This window comes from Triticum aestivum, chromosome 3D (assembly GCF_018294505.1).
Source record: "Triticum aestivum cultivar Chinese Spring chromosome 3D, IWGSC CS RefSeq v2.1, whole genome shotgun sequence".
NCBI classification, from domain to species: Eukaryota; Viridiplantae; Streptophyta; class Magnoliopsida; order Poales; family Poaceae; genus Triticum; species Triticum aestivum.
In genome coordinates, this window is record NC_057802.1 from 437,549,045 (window position 1) to 437,561,897 (window position 12,853).

Consider the following 12,853-nt stretch of genomic DNA (forward strand, 5'->3'; position numbering starts at 1 on the left):
ATGAAGTAATAGACTTAATCTTCTCTTGGTTAGCTTCAATACCTCTCTCTAAGACCAGAAAACCCAGGAGCTTGCCAGCAGGCACACCAAAAACACATCTGGCCGGGTTAAGCATCATCTTATAGACCTGGAGATTATCAAAAGTCTCCCTTGGATCATCCAAGAGCATCTCCTTTTTCCTAGATTTGACCACAATATCATCCACATAAGCATGCACATTGCGCCCAATTTGACTGTGAAAGCAATTCTGAACACAGCGTTGATAAGTCGCCTGGGCACTCTTAAGCCCAAAAGGCATAGAGACATAGCAAAAAGCTCCAAAAGGGATGATAAAAGACGTCTTCTCTTGGTCTTTAACTGCCATTTTGATCTGATGATAACCAGAATAAGCATCAGGAAACATAAACTCTCACAATCCGCTGTGGCATCAATAATCTGGTCAATACGGGGGAGAGCAAACGGATCAGCTGGACAAGCTTTGTTAAGATCTGTGTAGTCAACACACATACGCCAAGTGCCATTCTTCTTAAGCACCAACACCGGGTTAGCCAACCACTCCGGATGAAAAACCTCCACGATAAACCCAACCGCTAAGAGCCGGGCCACCTCTTCTCCAATGGCCTTACGTCGTTCTTCATTGAAACAACGAGGAAACTGCTTGACCGGCTTAAATTTAGGATCCACATTAAGAGTGTGCTCAGCAAATTCTCTCGGTACACCCGGCATGTCAGAAGGTTTCCATGCAAAGATGTCCCGATTCTCACAGATGAACTCGATGAGCGCACTTTCCTATTTAGAATCCATATTAGCCCCCACTGTGAACCGCTGAGATGAGTCGCCAGGGACAAAGTCAACCTGCTTAGTATCATCAGCCGACTTAAAATTCAACAAAGGGTCTTGCTTAGTGGTGGGCTTCTTCAAAGGGGTCATATCCGCCGGGTCAACATCATCTTTATAAAACTTAAGCTCTTCTATAGCACAGGCCGACTCAGCATAAGCAGCATCTCCTTCTTCACATTCCAGGGCAATTTTCCGATCACCATGGACCGTGATAGTTCCCTTACGCCCTGGCATCTTAAGTTGTAAGTAAGCATAACAAGGCCAAGCCATAAACTTGGCATAACTCGGACGCCCGAACAAGGCATGATAAGGACTCTTTATTTTAACCACTTCAAACCATAGTGTCTCTGCCCTGTAGTCATGTTCATCACCAAAAGCCACTTCTAAGGATATTTTTCCCACGGGATATGCCGACTTACGAGGCACTACACCATGAAAGACTGTTGAAGATGGTTTGAGATCCTTGTCAGTCAAATTCATCCGCCGAAACATGTCATAATATAGGATGTTAATGCTGCTGCCACCATCCATGAGCACTTTAGTAAATTTATAACCCCCAACTTGAGGAACCACCACCAATGCTAGCTGACCCGGATTATTAACCCGGGGCGGGTGATCCGCCCGACTCCATGTTATTGGATGCTCTGACCACCGCAAGTACTGGGGTACCGCCGGCTCAATAGTATTGACTGTGCGTTTATGAACCTTCGGATCCCGCTTGCAGAGACTGGTTGTGAAAACATGATATTGGCCACTGTTAAGCTGCTTTGGATTACTCTGGTATCCTGACTGATGGTGTTGGTTCCCCTAAGTGGACTGTTGGTTATAACCACCCTGGTTGCCCTGTCCTTAATAGCCAGAAGTTGAGCCGCCACCACCAAAGTCGGGCCCTTGTGAGCCGGATCTTGACCCGCCAGGCGAGCCATTGTTGTTGCCATGATTCTGATTGAAGTTGGAATTCCTGTACTCTCTCATGATGAAACAGTCCTTCCAAGCATCAGCCGCCGGCTTATTGGGCAGGCTGTGCTTTGGGCAAGGTTTGTTCATCATCGCCTCAATATTAAATTTTGGCCCTCCGAAGGCCTGCTTACCATTGCCATTACGGCTCTGGCCTTTATATCTAGTGTTGGTGTTAGCTACAAAATCTGACCAGCCATCGGGTTGTCTGCGCTTACCACCATTACCCTGGTTGTGACCATTATGTCATGTCACGTTCTGCTGCTGGCTCTTACCACCGCTCTTCTTTCTCTTGTTGGATTTTTCATCATTAGATCTAGGATCTTTGGTGTTATCAGAGTCGGCATACTTGATGAGAGCTGCCATGAGCTCTCCCATGCCATGAGAGCTGGATAGGCGCCCTCGGGCCCTCGTGAGCGCCTTGTCTGTTTTTCGCGAGGCACCCTCGTTTGAGCCGCAAGCTGGCGCACCCCTCTTAGTCCGTGCCCCTCGGGTACCGCAATGCGAGGCGCTGGGCCATGGCCAGCGGCGCCTGCGACCAGGGCTCAGGATCTCCTAACAAATTTTTTGCAGTTCCTAGACGTCTCGCCAGGTACTGAGAAATGCGCGCCTCGTGAGGCAGAAACTACTTCAAGCACGTCAAGCTAAGTTATTCCTACATGCCTATATAAAACGTTGATATTGCGACATGACACAGGAACAATAAACATAGCATAACAACTTGGAAACCATAGTTTGTTGCACACCCCCGTGGGGCCCCATACTTGTCTCTCTCTCAATGCAGGAAGGAAAGGAAGAACGAAACAAAAGCGGCGCGTGCCTTGCAGCAGTTCGCGAGGATGGATCCATGGCGCTCTCCTGGGCTCAGCCAGACCCCTCCTCGCGCTTCACCGGGGTGCGACGGCGAGACGACCCGCTGCCGCCCTCGAAGCGGGTGCGGCGGCGTGGTGGCTGGTCATAGTCGCCGCTGGTGGAGCTGTCGCCAGAGGAAGAGCTGCCATAGCTTGACGAGCCGCGGTCGGCACCGAGGGCGGGTCCACCTTCGTCCTCATCACGACCATCGCCAAGGCCGAGCACCTCGTCGCCATCGTTGTCCTCAGGGCAGCACCCGACGCGGCGGCCATCTTCCCCAAACACCCTCACGCAGAGGGTCGCGTTGCCGTCGTACTTGAAGTGGAGGGTGCACCGCCTGCCCAGGCTGCGCGCGCGGGCAAACGTCTGCCAATCACAGGCCACGCGACAGAGGCCTCGACCGCGACCCAGGAAGCTTTGCTGCAGCAGCCGTCCGCCTACAGCCAGAGGCCGCCTGGACTTGTGGCCGGTAGCTCATCGGCGAAGAAGCGCGGGAGCTAAAGCCAGTTGCCGGCCGGGTTCTCCGACCACACCACGAACTCCGGTAGCACCTCCGCCAAGTGGAAGCGCGAACGGGGAGGCCGCGCGACCATGGCACGCCTACCTTCATCGACGGGGCTGCCTCGACATGGGCGACTCCCACCATGCGAAGCGGCACCGCCGCGGCCGCGGGGGGCGGCGGCAGGGGTCGCGGGGTGCTTACGGGGACGGCCGCGTCCACGCTTGGGCGCCGGAGAGCCGGGCCTCTCCTGACGAGCCTTCCCCTTCTCCGCGGCCGAAAAGCTCCTCGCATGCGCCATGGGTGTCGCTACTGGCAATGGAGCAAGGGAGGAGAAGCGAGCGGAACAGGGAGAGATGGGAGACGGGGGCTCTGCCCCCTCCCCATTTATAGCAGGAGAAGGCCAACCAGCGCCCCCCACGATCACAGGAATGATGGTTTTTCCTTGCATGCAGTGCGGACTCGTCAAGTCGAGCGGTTGCCGAGGCAGCATGGGGAAGCGGAGACGCCCACGTCCAATCAATCGCCACGCGTCGACTAAGGCCGCAGGCTGCTGGGGCCCACGGAGTGGCTCCACAAGCGGGCCCGTACGGCCCATCCTCACCAGCAAGCACTCAAGACCCTCGCGAGGGGCCAAGCCTCGCGAGGCGGACGACGCAAGACCTCCTCAGGGGCGGCCTCACCAGGTTGGCTCGCGAGGGGCGGAGAGATCAAGGCGGGGGGAACCTCGTGAGGCTCCCATGACGCAAGCCATGACGACCAAGACCAGGCGGGCGCCAGCGCGCACAGTGTCCTCGTTTCCTCTTTGGTGCTAAGGAGGCAAGCGCAGGCGAGGAGTACCGAGGCATCAGGCAAAGGTTTCCATATCGGTGCAACGAGACCAAGACCAGCAAGACGGCAGGACAGAGGTCACCGTGGAGCCCAAGACGGGGTCACCACCAGAGCCTTTGGCAGGCGAAGACCACCTTTAGTCAGGATAGCTTGTACTAGCTGTCCCCCTTCAAATCGGCCGTTGTGGCATCCCTTCCTGCTCAATATTTGGGAAGAGGACCAGGGCCTCTATAAATAGGACTAGCCACCATAGTAGGAGGCAACTCATCTTGAGCAATCCTCACCCACACACATTCGCCAAGCACAAGAACACCTCTCCTCAGGAGGTTGTTCTTCCCTTGTACTGTTTATCCTCAGCCCAAGGGGCAATCCACCACCACCACACTGGAGTAGGGTATTACACCACAACGATGGCCCGAACCAGTATAAATCTTGTGTCCCTTGTGTTGTGAGTTCGTCGAGCTAGGCTTTGAGATCGCGGTGAGGGTGAGGGCGTGATTAGGTAGGGGGAGATCTTCGTGCGCACCCCAGTGTTCGAACCTCAAGGGTTTTACTGGAACCCGAAATCCGACAGAGCCGGCACTAGACAACGCACACCAGCTGTCCTAGAAGTCATCCCAGCTGTAACGGTTGCCGAAGGGTGTACTAGAGACTGCTGATGAGCCCCCAATTGAGCCGCCAATTCCGCCTCACGGCGGATTCTAGCCTGATCCACAAGGGCCTGAGCATTATTATCATCAGGGGCGGGTTATGTCCACGGGGCAGGTCATCATTACGAGGCCGATTATGGCGCCGCTCACTGCTGGATACTCCGGGCGACTCAATACGCCGGCTATAACTGCGACTCTGACGAGGGGTTGAGTGAACACGATCGCGACTGTAAGATTAAGCCGCCTGCTGCGCCATAGCCGTCCGAAGAAGCTCAACTGCATTACGGGTCTCCACAACCGCCGGCGACTCTCCCTCAATAGGAATCGCCGCCAGCCGGGTTACTGTGGCTAACATGTTATCCATCGGGTTCGAGTAATGGCCAAGCGGTGTTGAAAACCGCTGAGGCGGGGGCTGGTCCATACGAGGCGGGTCTGGCACACGAGGCTGAGCCCCCGCCCCAGTCCCTGGCGCCTCGGCAGCCTGGGTTATAACGGGCGGGTTACTCGTTCCTGCCCCGGGGGTGTTAAAAAGATTCCATCCCTCAAACTACAAAGGTAGGCAGCTCTGGTGCCTCCTTCGGAGAACATCATTGGACATATTCTGATCCAGACTTAGGCGAAGAGCTTCCGTCCTTATCCACTGTGACTCGACCTCCATCGAAGCCCGCTCCGTCGCCATCCTTGTATTTTTCGCATTAAGATCCTCCTGGGCTTTAGCCACCTCATCTCGCACCTTTACAACTTCCGCATTGTGCTGCGCTTGATTCACCGGCGTAACCTCCATTGCTAACAGAGTCGCCAAAGTGCACAAGAGTTCAGATAAAACTTGAGTCGGCGGCCGAACTGAGCTGCCGGTCCCTGCTGTCGCCACAGTCGTTGACCCGGATGTCATGGCCGCAGCTGTTGACGAGTTTACCATTGGTTGTGTACCAGCCATAAAAATAGCAGCCCTGCTCGGCGGCTCATAGGGGTTCGGAATACTGTCACCATCGGAATAGCCCCCAAGCCCGCCGTCTTGAAGCTGATAGATCGACTTTGTCTCTCCGGTCGAGGACTCATCGCCTGAATAGATGGCCGTCTCTCCTCCAGATTCAGAACCTTCCGCAAGATCTGCCCCATGAACAAAGCCAACAAAGACGTGCTTCCGGCCGAGTTGAACCCCGGCGGGTCGCGTGCGCTGGGCCATCTCGACGATGTCAGTGTAGGTGTCCGGCTCAGGCTCTGATCCGCCAATCTTGCCGATGATGACGTGAATTCCACCGAAGGGGACCCGGTACCCGTACTCGATTGAGTCGGCCTCGGGGCCCTAGCCATCGTCGTCGATGTAGATCTTGCCGCGGCGACTCTTAGTCATCTGGCCCATGTCATATCCTTTAATCCCTGAGAAGTTTCCCTTCAAGAACTCGAAACCACCGTGCTCTGGACCCATGGTGGGCACCAACTGTCGTGGACTTAACATGGCAGATGCCTTTGTGAAAGGACTTAGGTGTGGAGCTATCGCAACGTAGGTTAGCTCGAAGGGGTTGAGCGGGACAAAGGACACAAGGTTTACCCAGGTTCGGCCCCAACGAGGTAAAAGCCTACGTCCTGCTTCTAGTTGTATTGCTTGAGTTTCGATTACAAGGGAGCGATCACGCTTGACCTAGATATTGATCAGTTGTTTCTTAAATTAAGCTGCCGCCGGGTCTCGCCTTTATATACACAGGTCGAGGCTCCGGGGCTTACAAGAGTCTGAGCCGGATCACACAACGTGACCAGCCGGGTTTCTAAGTCGCCTTGCCTTACGAGACAAGCTACCGTATGGCGGCTCACACGTCCAAGTCTTGGGCCTCCATCAGGCTTGTCTCCTAAGCCGCCGCCCATCTTCATGCTTTCGTCTTCTGGACCTTCTTGGGCCTTCTTCATATTAAGTCGCCAACGATGTAACCCGGCCCCTCCTGGGCGGGTTATACCTCGGGGTTATATCCCCAACAGTTGGCCTCGTAGCGAATGGTCGCCACATAGCATTTTTTTATCCCCCACCATCGAAAGACAGACGGTTCAAAACCGTGTGCAACGGGGAGTTTGAACCATGATTCAGTCTGCACTAGAAAAATGCATGTGCATTGCAACGGGATATAAATATTCTAGTACTTTAGCTTGTGATTTACCTGTCAATAATAATGTGTTTGTGTAAATAAATGTTCATCAAATTCTTCCCGTGAATTACCTTATATTTTGATTAGAAGTTCGGTAAGTAAATTAAAATGGAATTTGTTCAGAAGGTAAGTAAATTAAGGTGATTGATTATCATATACATGGAAGGTTGTATGAGGGGGTGGTGGAAAGAAAGGTGAAATAGAAATGTTACGTTTTTTAAGTAGTAGAGAAGAGACTAGCGAGTCGATCGAACACCGTCCGCTAGTAGTCCAGTTGTCCTGCTCTGGTTGGCATTAATTAAAAATTAAACACGGCTACCCATGATTCCCTAAAAAAACGCTACTACTCCATGTTGTATTAGGGTGAAAGTCATCGTCCCCTCATCATAAAAAAAGGGAATGGTTTGTGTGCAGCGCGCCGGCCGAACTTTCCGCCGGCTCGCTTGCAACGATACTGCCCCCTTCCGCATCCGACGCATGTATGTGATGAGTCCAGCACAACAGCCTCTCTCCCTTATCCTTTCCTAGCCTATCTTTTCCCTTTTTCTTCTTCCTCCAGCCACACACAAATGGGCTTTGCTCCTCCTTCTTCCTCCAGCCATGACGGGCTCTGCTCCTCCTTCTTCCTCCAGCCAATAGGAGCTCTGCTCCTCCACAAGCTTTTTTGTCGCGAGCGTCGGTAGAGACCAGCGGTGGTGAGGAAAACAGGTGGGGGCGTACAAGCGCTGCACGACCCAGGGGTTGGGGGCGGCTGCCATGACCTCCAGTCTGGGTGGTGGCGGAACCACCACAAGTTCTCACCGGCGAGGCGGCGACGACGTGCTCGAGCATGAGAAGCCTCCCCACCATGCTACAAGCTTCAAACGCCAAGCAGGTGTTGCAACCAGCAGCAGGATTTGCTGGAACCGGCCGGTGGAGGTGTTGGAACCGGCTTTGGCGCGGTGTTGCATCCTCCACCAGAGATGTTGGTACCGCCTTCGCGGTGTGCTGGAAACGGCAAACCAATTGCTATAGTGGGGCGAAGGCATTGTCCAGTCGACCGGCGACGTGCTACAACGAGACGACGTGAGGTGCTGGTGACCCAGGGATTTGGCGGTGCTACAACTGTCACCAAAATATGCAACAACCGATGATAGAAACTGCTACAACGTGCAGATTTTTTTTGCTGGAACGAGAATTGCGACATCAGGTAGAAGAAGCAAGCGAGTGCAGGTGGTGCTGGAATGGGGGTCATCAGATGCTGGAACCGTCAAGTTTTTTTGCTACAACCAGCGAGCTTTTTTGTTGTGTCCGGCCACCGTTGATGCTTGAGCGAGATGTTGCCGACACGGCGACGAAGCATTTTTGTTGGAACCAGCTAGATATTTTGCTACGACCATCTCCCATTTTTGCTACGGACGACAATCGAGGCGACGTACACTGCGAGCTTGCCGACGGGTGTTGCTGCCGGCGACTCGTCGCCACCGGAGTTGCGACCATCACCACTAGAGCTGTAACCCCGTGATACGCTGCTACATTCACGGAGCCGGCGAGGAATGCAAGAGGCGACGAAGGTGGGTGGTGTTTTGCGAGTGCCGGCGGCGGTGAGGCTGCGAGCACTGGCGACGAGCAGGGGCGGTGGCACCGGCGGAGATACAGCAAGGCCGGATGGGTCGTGGCCCGCCCAGGATTGAAGGGGACAAAAGTTTTATAAGAAGCCCAGCCCATAACATTGCACTGGTTTTCAGTTTGGTAGCACACTTTGCAGTCTCTGGCTCGCTCCTTTTTATGGTAGCTCCGCCACTGGGCAGTGGTGGTCCAAACGAGAGCATCGTGGGCCAGCGATGTGTGGGATCCGGCGAGCGGCGGCGGCGCTCGTTTTTTTCTCCTATTTTTCCTTCCTGAGGCAGGATGAAGAAAGGGGAGGCAGGGTCAAATCTGACGGTTACCTGCGGATAGATCGAGCGGCTACAGGCTGACCGGCCCAAATTTGGGCCGGCGCCGGGGCCTAAAGCTCGCCTTAAAAAAAAGGATGAAAGTCATCGCCGAACACGATTGGTATGTAACCTGGAACGTAAGTTGTCAAGTAACACGATTCAAAACAGCCTGGATACGTGCGTGGGTTGTGCCTTTGGCCGGCGGCAAATCGACTAGCTAGTAGGAGTACGACCTTGCTACGTTGCTTAGTACGGTACGGGTTCAAGTCAGCTTCTCGGCAAGAAGCGGGATCAAAGTCAGTTTGCTTCTTCACGTCGTCGTCCGGAAGTAATCGGTGCCGATCGAGACTGGGCCAACAGGAGATAAAACTGGAAGGTCCTCCATAGTGCTAAGTTAGTCGTCTCTGTTTCGCGGAAAGGCAGTCCAGCCATGGCGGCGGCGGTAGCGACGGCCGGCAGCCAGGTTCGTTTGTCATATTTTGCAAATCTCTCGTTCATGGATATTGTTCGATCCACGTGCATCTAAAAGCTACACCACCACTACCCTTTTATATATTCCCCTCAATATATGCCGGTCGGTCGATCTAACTCCTTAATTCTATCTAGTATTACTCCTTAGTTTAATTAACTAGGGTTTGTCTAGGACATATTTCGATGTCCTTTAATTATTGCACATCTAGATGATTTAATCAAGCATAAAAATAAAAGAAGAAAAGAAAATAAAACTACCCACACGAAACTACGTGTAAGGTCAATAATATAAGACTTAGATATGTAATAATACTTATGACACATCTAGATGTGCTTTAGTTAATTTGTATCTTAAAAAAACTAAATTCTAGTTTTTACTCATTAGTTTGACAGTTTTGACACTAATCACTCCATCTAGCAAAGTACTCTCAATGCACCATATTATATACTAATAGTAGATATTTGTTTAGATGCTACAACTTTTACAATGGGTTAGATCTTAAAGTGTTCTCATTTAATGTGTTTTATGAAAGAATGTTTTTTGTTGTCTTGGTTCCCATGCGAAGATGTATATCTAGATTAACATAAAGTAATTTTTTTGTACTCACTAAATAAGTTGTCATATCAGGAGTTTTTTTCCTTAATGGTAAGCTTTACATATACTACATACTCCATCCCGAATTATTTGATTTAGATTTGTCTAGATGCGGATGCTTTGACTCAAAATTGTCTAGAAACAGATGTACGTGTGTAGATACATCCATATCTAAACAAATTTGAATCAACTAATTCATGACGGAGAATTAGTACGTAGAGCATTAGGACGGCCCCTATACCATATTTCGCCGAAGTACTAAAGCTTACCATTTAAGGAGGTGCCTGAGAGGTACTAAAGCATCGTCTGCGGATGATGAGCAGGGCGAGCAGTATGTGCAATGGGATCGTGGGTCTAGTTTCCGGGTTTGGGTTGGCTTAGTGTAGAGAAAAATCGCTAGAAAACCGGGATGTGGCACGGCAGGTGGACCTGACAACAGGGACCCGCCAGCCTAGACTACTTACTTTTTTTTGCGAGTCACTTAATTTTTTTAATACGGATAGAAACTGAGAATACTCTGTCTGAGTGAGGTACACCGTATGATTTTATTTGTAAAATAGGATAATTATTATTAGTGTCATAATTATCAAATTAGAGCGTAACCCCAAAAAAAAACAAATTAGATCGTCAAAACTGAAATTTAAGAAAACTGAATCTCAATTTGCTATCTTTCTCCTCTGGTGCGTCAGGAGGACATGCTCGGCAAGCTGCCTGACGACATTCTTCTCTGGATCCTAATCCGTCTTGATTCACAAGACGTCGTAAGCTGCAGTCGCGCAAGCAGACGGTTGAGGCACCTCCCCGGTTTGCCTCCTATTATTTCCCTGAGCGTGAAGGACTACATGTACGGCCGCTACGTGCAGCACAAGGACGACGACGGGTTTGAGGCGGTTTTGTCGATAAAGTGCAGGAACAACAAGGCTTGGAGCACCACGGCCATGGTGCAATCCGTCAGGAGCATCTTGGCAGGCAAGAACCAGCTTGGGTGCGCCGCCATCCATCAGCTCCACCTGACCTTCTACCTGAGGGACGAGTCCATCGACATCGTCCGCGCCGTCGAGGGAGCCATCGCGCGCGGCCGCGGCATCGTCGGCAGGGCGGGGTTCACGATGCTGGGCGAGAAGATCACCTACACGAGCGAGGTGACGGACCTGGTCGCGCAGGGAGCGCGCCTCCTCTCCTACCTCGGCGCCTGCCCGCGCGCGTTCGCCGCGCTCACACACCTGCACGTGGAGAGCGTCAAGCTGAGGCAGCCCGACGTGTCCAACCTGCTCGACCGCTGCAAGAAGCTGAAGCACCTGTCTCTGCAGAACCTTGATTGTGGGAAAGAGGTGGTGCTGAGGATCCAACACCCGGAGCTCACCCAGCTGAAGCTTGTCATGTGCTTCTGTGACAGCTTCGAGCTCAAGTGGCTTCCGGAGCTAGAGGAGCTCACCATTGGCACCTGGTGTCCTTCCAAGCGCCGAGACCCGGTGCTGTTCGGCCATGCTCCGCGGCTTTCCAAGCTAACGGCCTGTAACGGCTATAATACCAGGTGCAGGAAACTCAAGCTGAGCGAGTTTCTTCGCGACGCAAACATGCGTGAGCTGCATATGAACTTCGACACCGAAATGGTAAGTCGTCACGGGGCGCCGCTAGTAGAGTAGTGTATATATAGCGACACATTCTTGTAAGGTGTGAGGTGTTCTCTGTTAATCTTTCCTTCGTTTGTCCATCATGCAGCCATGGTTTCAGATGGAGCGACCAGAGCAACTGGCTCCTCGGCTGAAAAACCTGAGGATTCTGAAGCTCGACAACATCAATGAAGAATGCAGCGTCACTTGGACACTGTTCCTGCTGGAAGCTGCGCCTCTCTTGGAGAAGCTCCACATCAAGGTAGTATAAACCTGTTTTGTTGGGATTCCTCTTCCCTGGCCTAGCTGAACCATATATGGACTGTGTTATTGTTCATGCAGGTGTCGAACCACGAGTGTGAATCCTTTGAGGATGAGATGCTAAGGAAACTTCTGGTCGTCGCGACAAGTAACATCGAGTTCGAACCATCTGACTTCAAGCATTATAAGCTGGCCGTGCTCACCATCTACGGCTTTCAGCCCGGCGATATGTTCATGCAGTATATGAGACGGGTGATGGAAGCGGCTGTCAATTTGGAAGAGATATCTCTGCATGACCACTGGTGCGAAGAGTGCGACTTTTATCCATTGACAAGGTATCCCAAGACCGACCAAGACAGAGAATTGATACGGGAGGAGATCAATAGAGGGAGGCCGTCCCCTATGAGGACCATCCAAGTTTTATTCAGTGATAACAAGTATAGAACCGATGATTGACCGTATGTCCGTATCACTGCGACCCTGCATGACTTGTTGCAACTTCCTAAATTGTCGTCTGGTGTAGCCTTTTTTATATTGATTGACTGAACTTGTGTTTGTTCTTGGTACAGATCAACTCATAGGAAATTATACTTTACTGGTCTTTTTTATTGTTTATTACAATAAAGTTTTTTAATAGTCACCACATGCGTCTTTATGGTCGACGGGACACCTACTCCAACTGAACGAACATCGATGGAAAGCCTTAAATAAATTAAAAATGCGAGCACCGGTGACAAGTCTAAGGCTTAAACAATTCATCACAGTTTGCTATTAGGCTAAAAGATTTAAAAAGGGGAAAACATGAACTTATCATGTCATAGTATTTGTTTTGACTGACACATACAAAATGTGCATTGAGCATGCTGGATATTCGAACATGGCCAGGTATCCCGGATCCAACTAAAAATGTCAACTAAATCGAGATGTTTCTTTTATGCCTTAGCCAGAGTGTGGTGTGGATAAAAGATAATAACCTCATTAAAAGAAACTGGAAAAGGTGTAATAATGTTGTTTTTTACCGCCAATGAAACCCGAGAATGCTTTGTTGGGACATGCATGGTACCAGGTGAGGATGGAGTCCCATAGCACCCGTCTCCGATAATCATGCACAACAAATACCAAAACTCATGTACAACCTAAGTACACATGTCTACTTGTTTGTATATATGTCGTGTATCACCTTCACATTTATGTCGCTTCAACTGCTAGGGCCTCGATACATCTCACCAC

General features: G+C 51.4%; 1 protein-coding gene across 2 annotated transcripts; it reads left to right on the plus strand.

The window, feature by feature from the left end:
* The first annotated feature begins 7,144 nt into the window (after nucleotides 1–7,144).
* Nucleotides 7,145–12,263, plus strand: LOC123079449 (uncharacterized). Of its 2 annotated transcripts, XM_044502218.1 has the most exons (5): nucleotides 7,145–7,832; nucleotides 7,923–9,146; nucleotides 10,439–11,362; nucleotides 11,472–11,624; nucleotides 11,705–12,263. In XM_044502218.1, the coding sequence occupies exons 2-5, from the start codon at nucleotides 9,114–9,116 to the stop codon at nucleotides 12,077–12,079; spliced, it is 1,485 nt and encodes a 494-aa protein (XP_044358153.1). In that variant the 5' UTR covers nucleotides 7,145–7,832; nucleotides 7,923–9,113; the 3' UTR covers nucleotides 12,080–12,263. The 2 variants fall into 2 exon arrangements, with proteins under 2 accessions (XP_044358153.1, XP_044358154.1); XM_044502219.1 differs by having other exon boundaries at nucleotides 7,145–9,146.
* Nucleotides 12,264–12,853: the final 590 nt, after the last annotated feature.

Bases quoted from the DNA above. Each gene is read 5' to 3' on its own strand.
- LOC123079449 (XM_044502219.1), top strand. From the start codon at position 9,114: ATGGCGGCGGCGGTAGCGACGGCCGGCAGCCAG. The intron at 9,147-10,438 runs GTTCGTTTGTCA...CTGGTGCGTCAG, and splicing joins TAGCGACGGCCGGCAGCCAG to GAGGACATGCTCGGCAAGCT. The intron at 11,625-11,704 runs GTAGTATAAACC...TTGTTCATGCAG, and splicing joins TGGAGAAGCTCCACATCAAG to GTGTCGAACCACGAGTGTGA.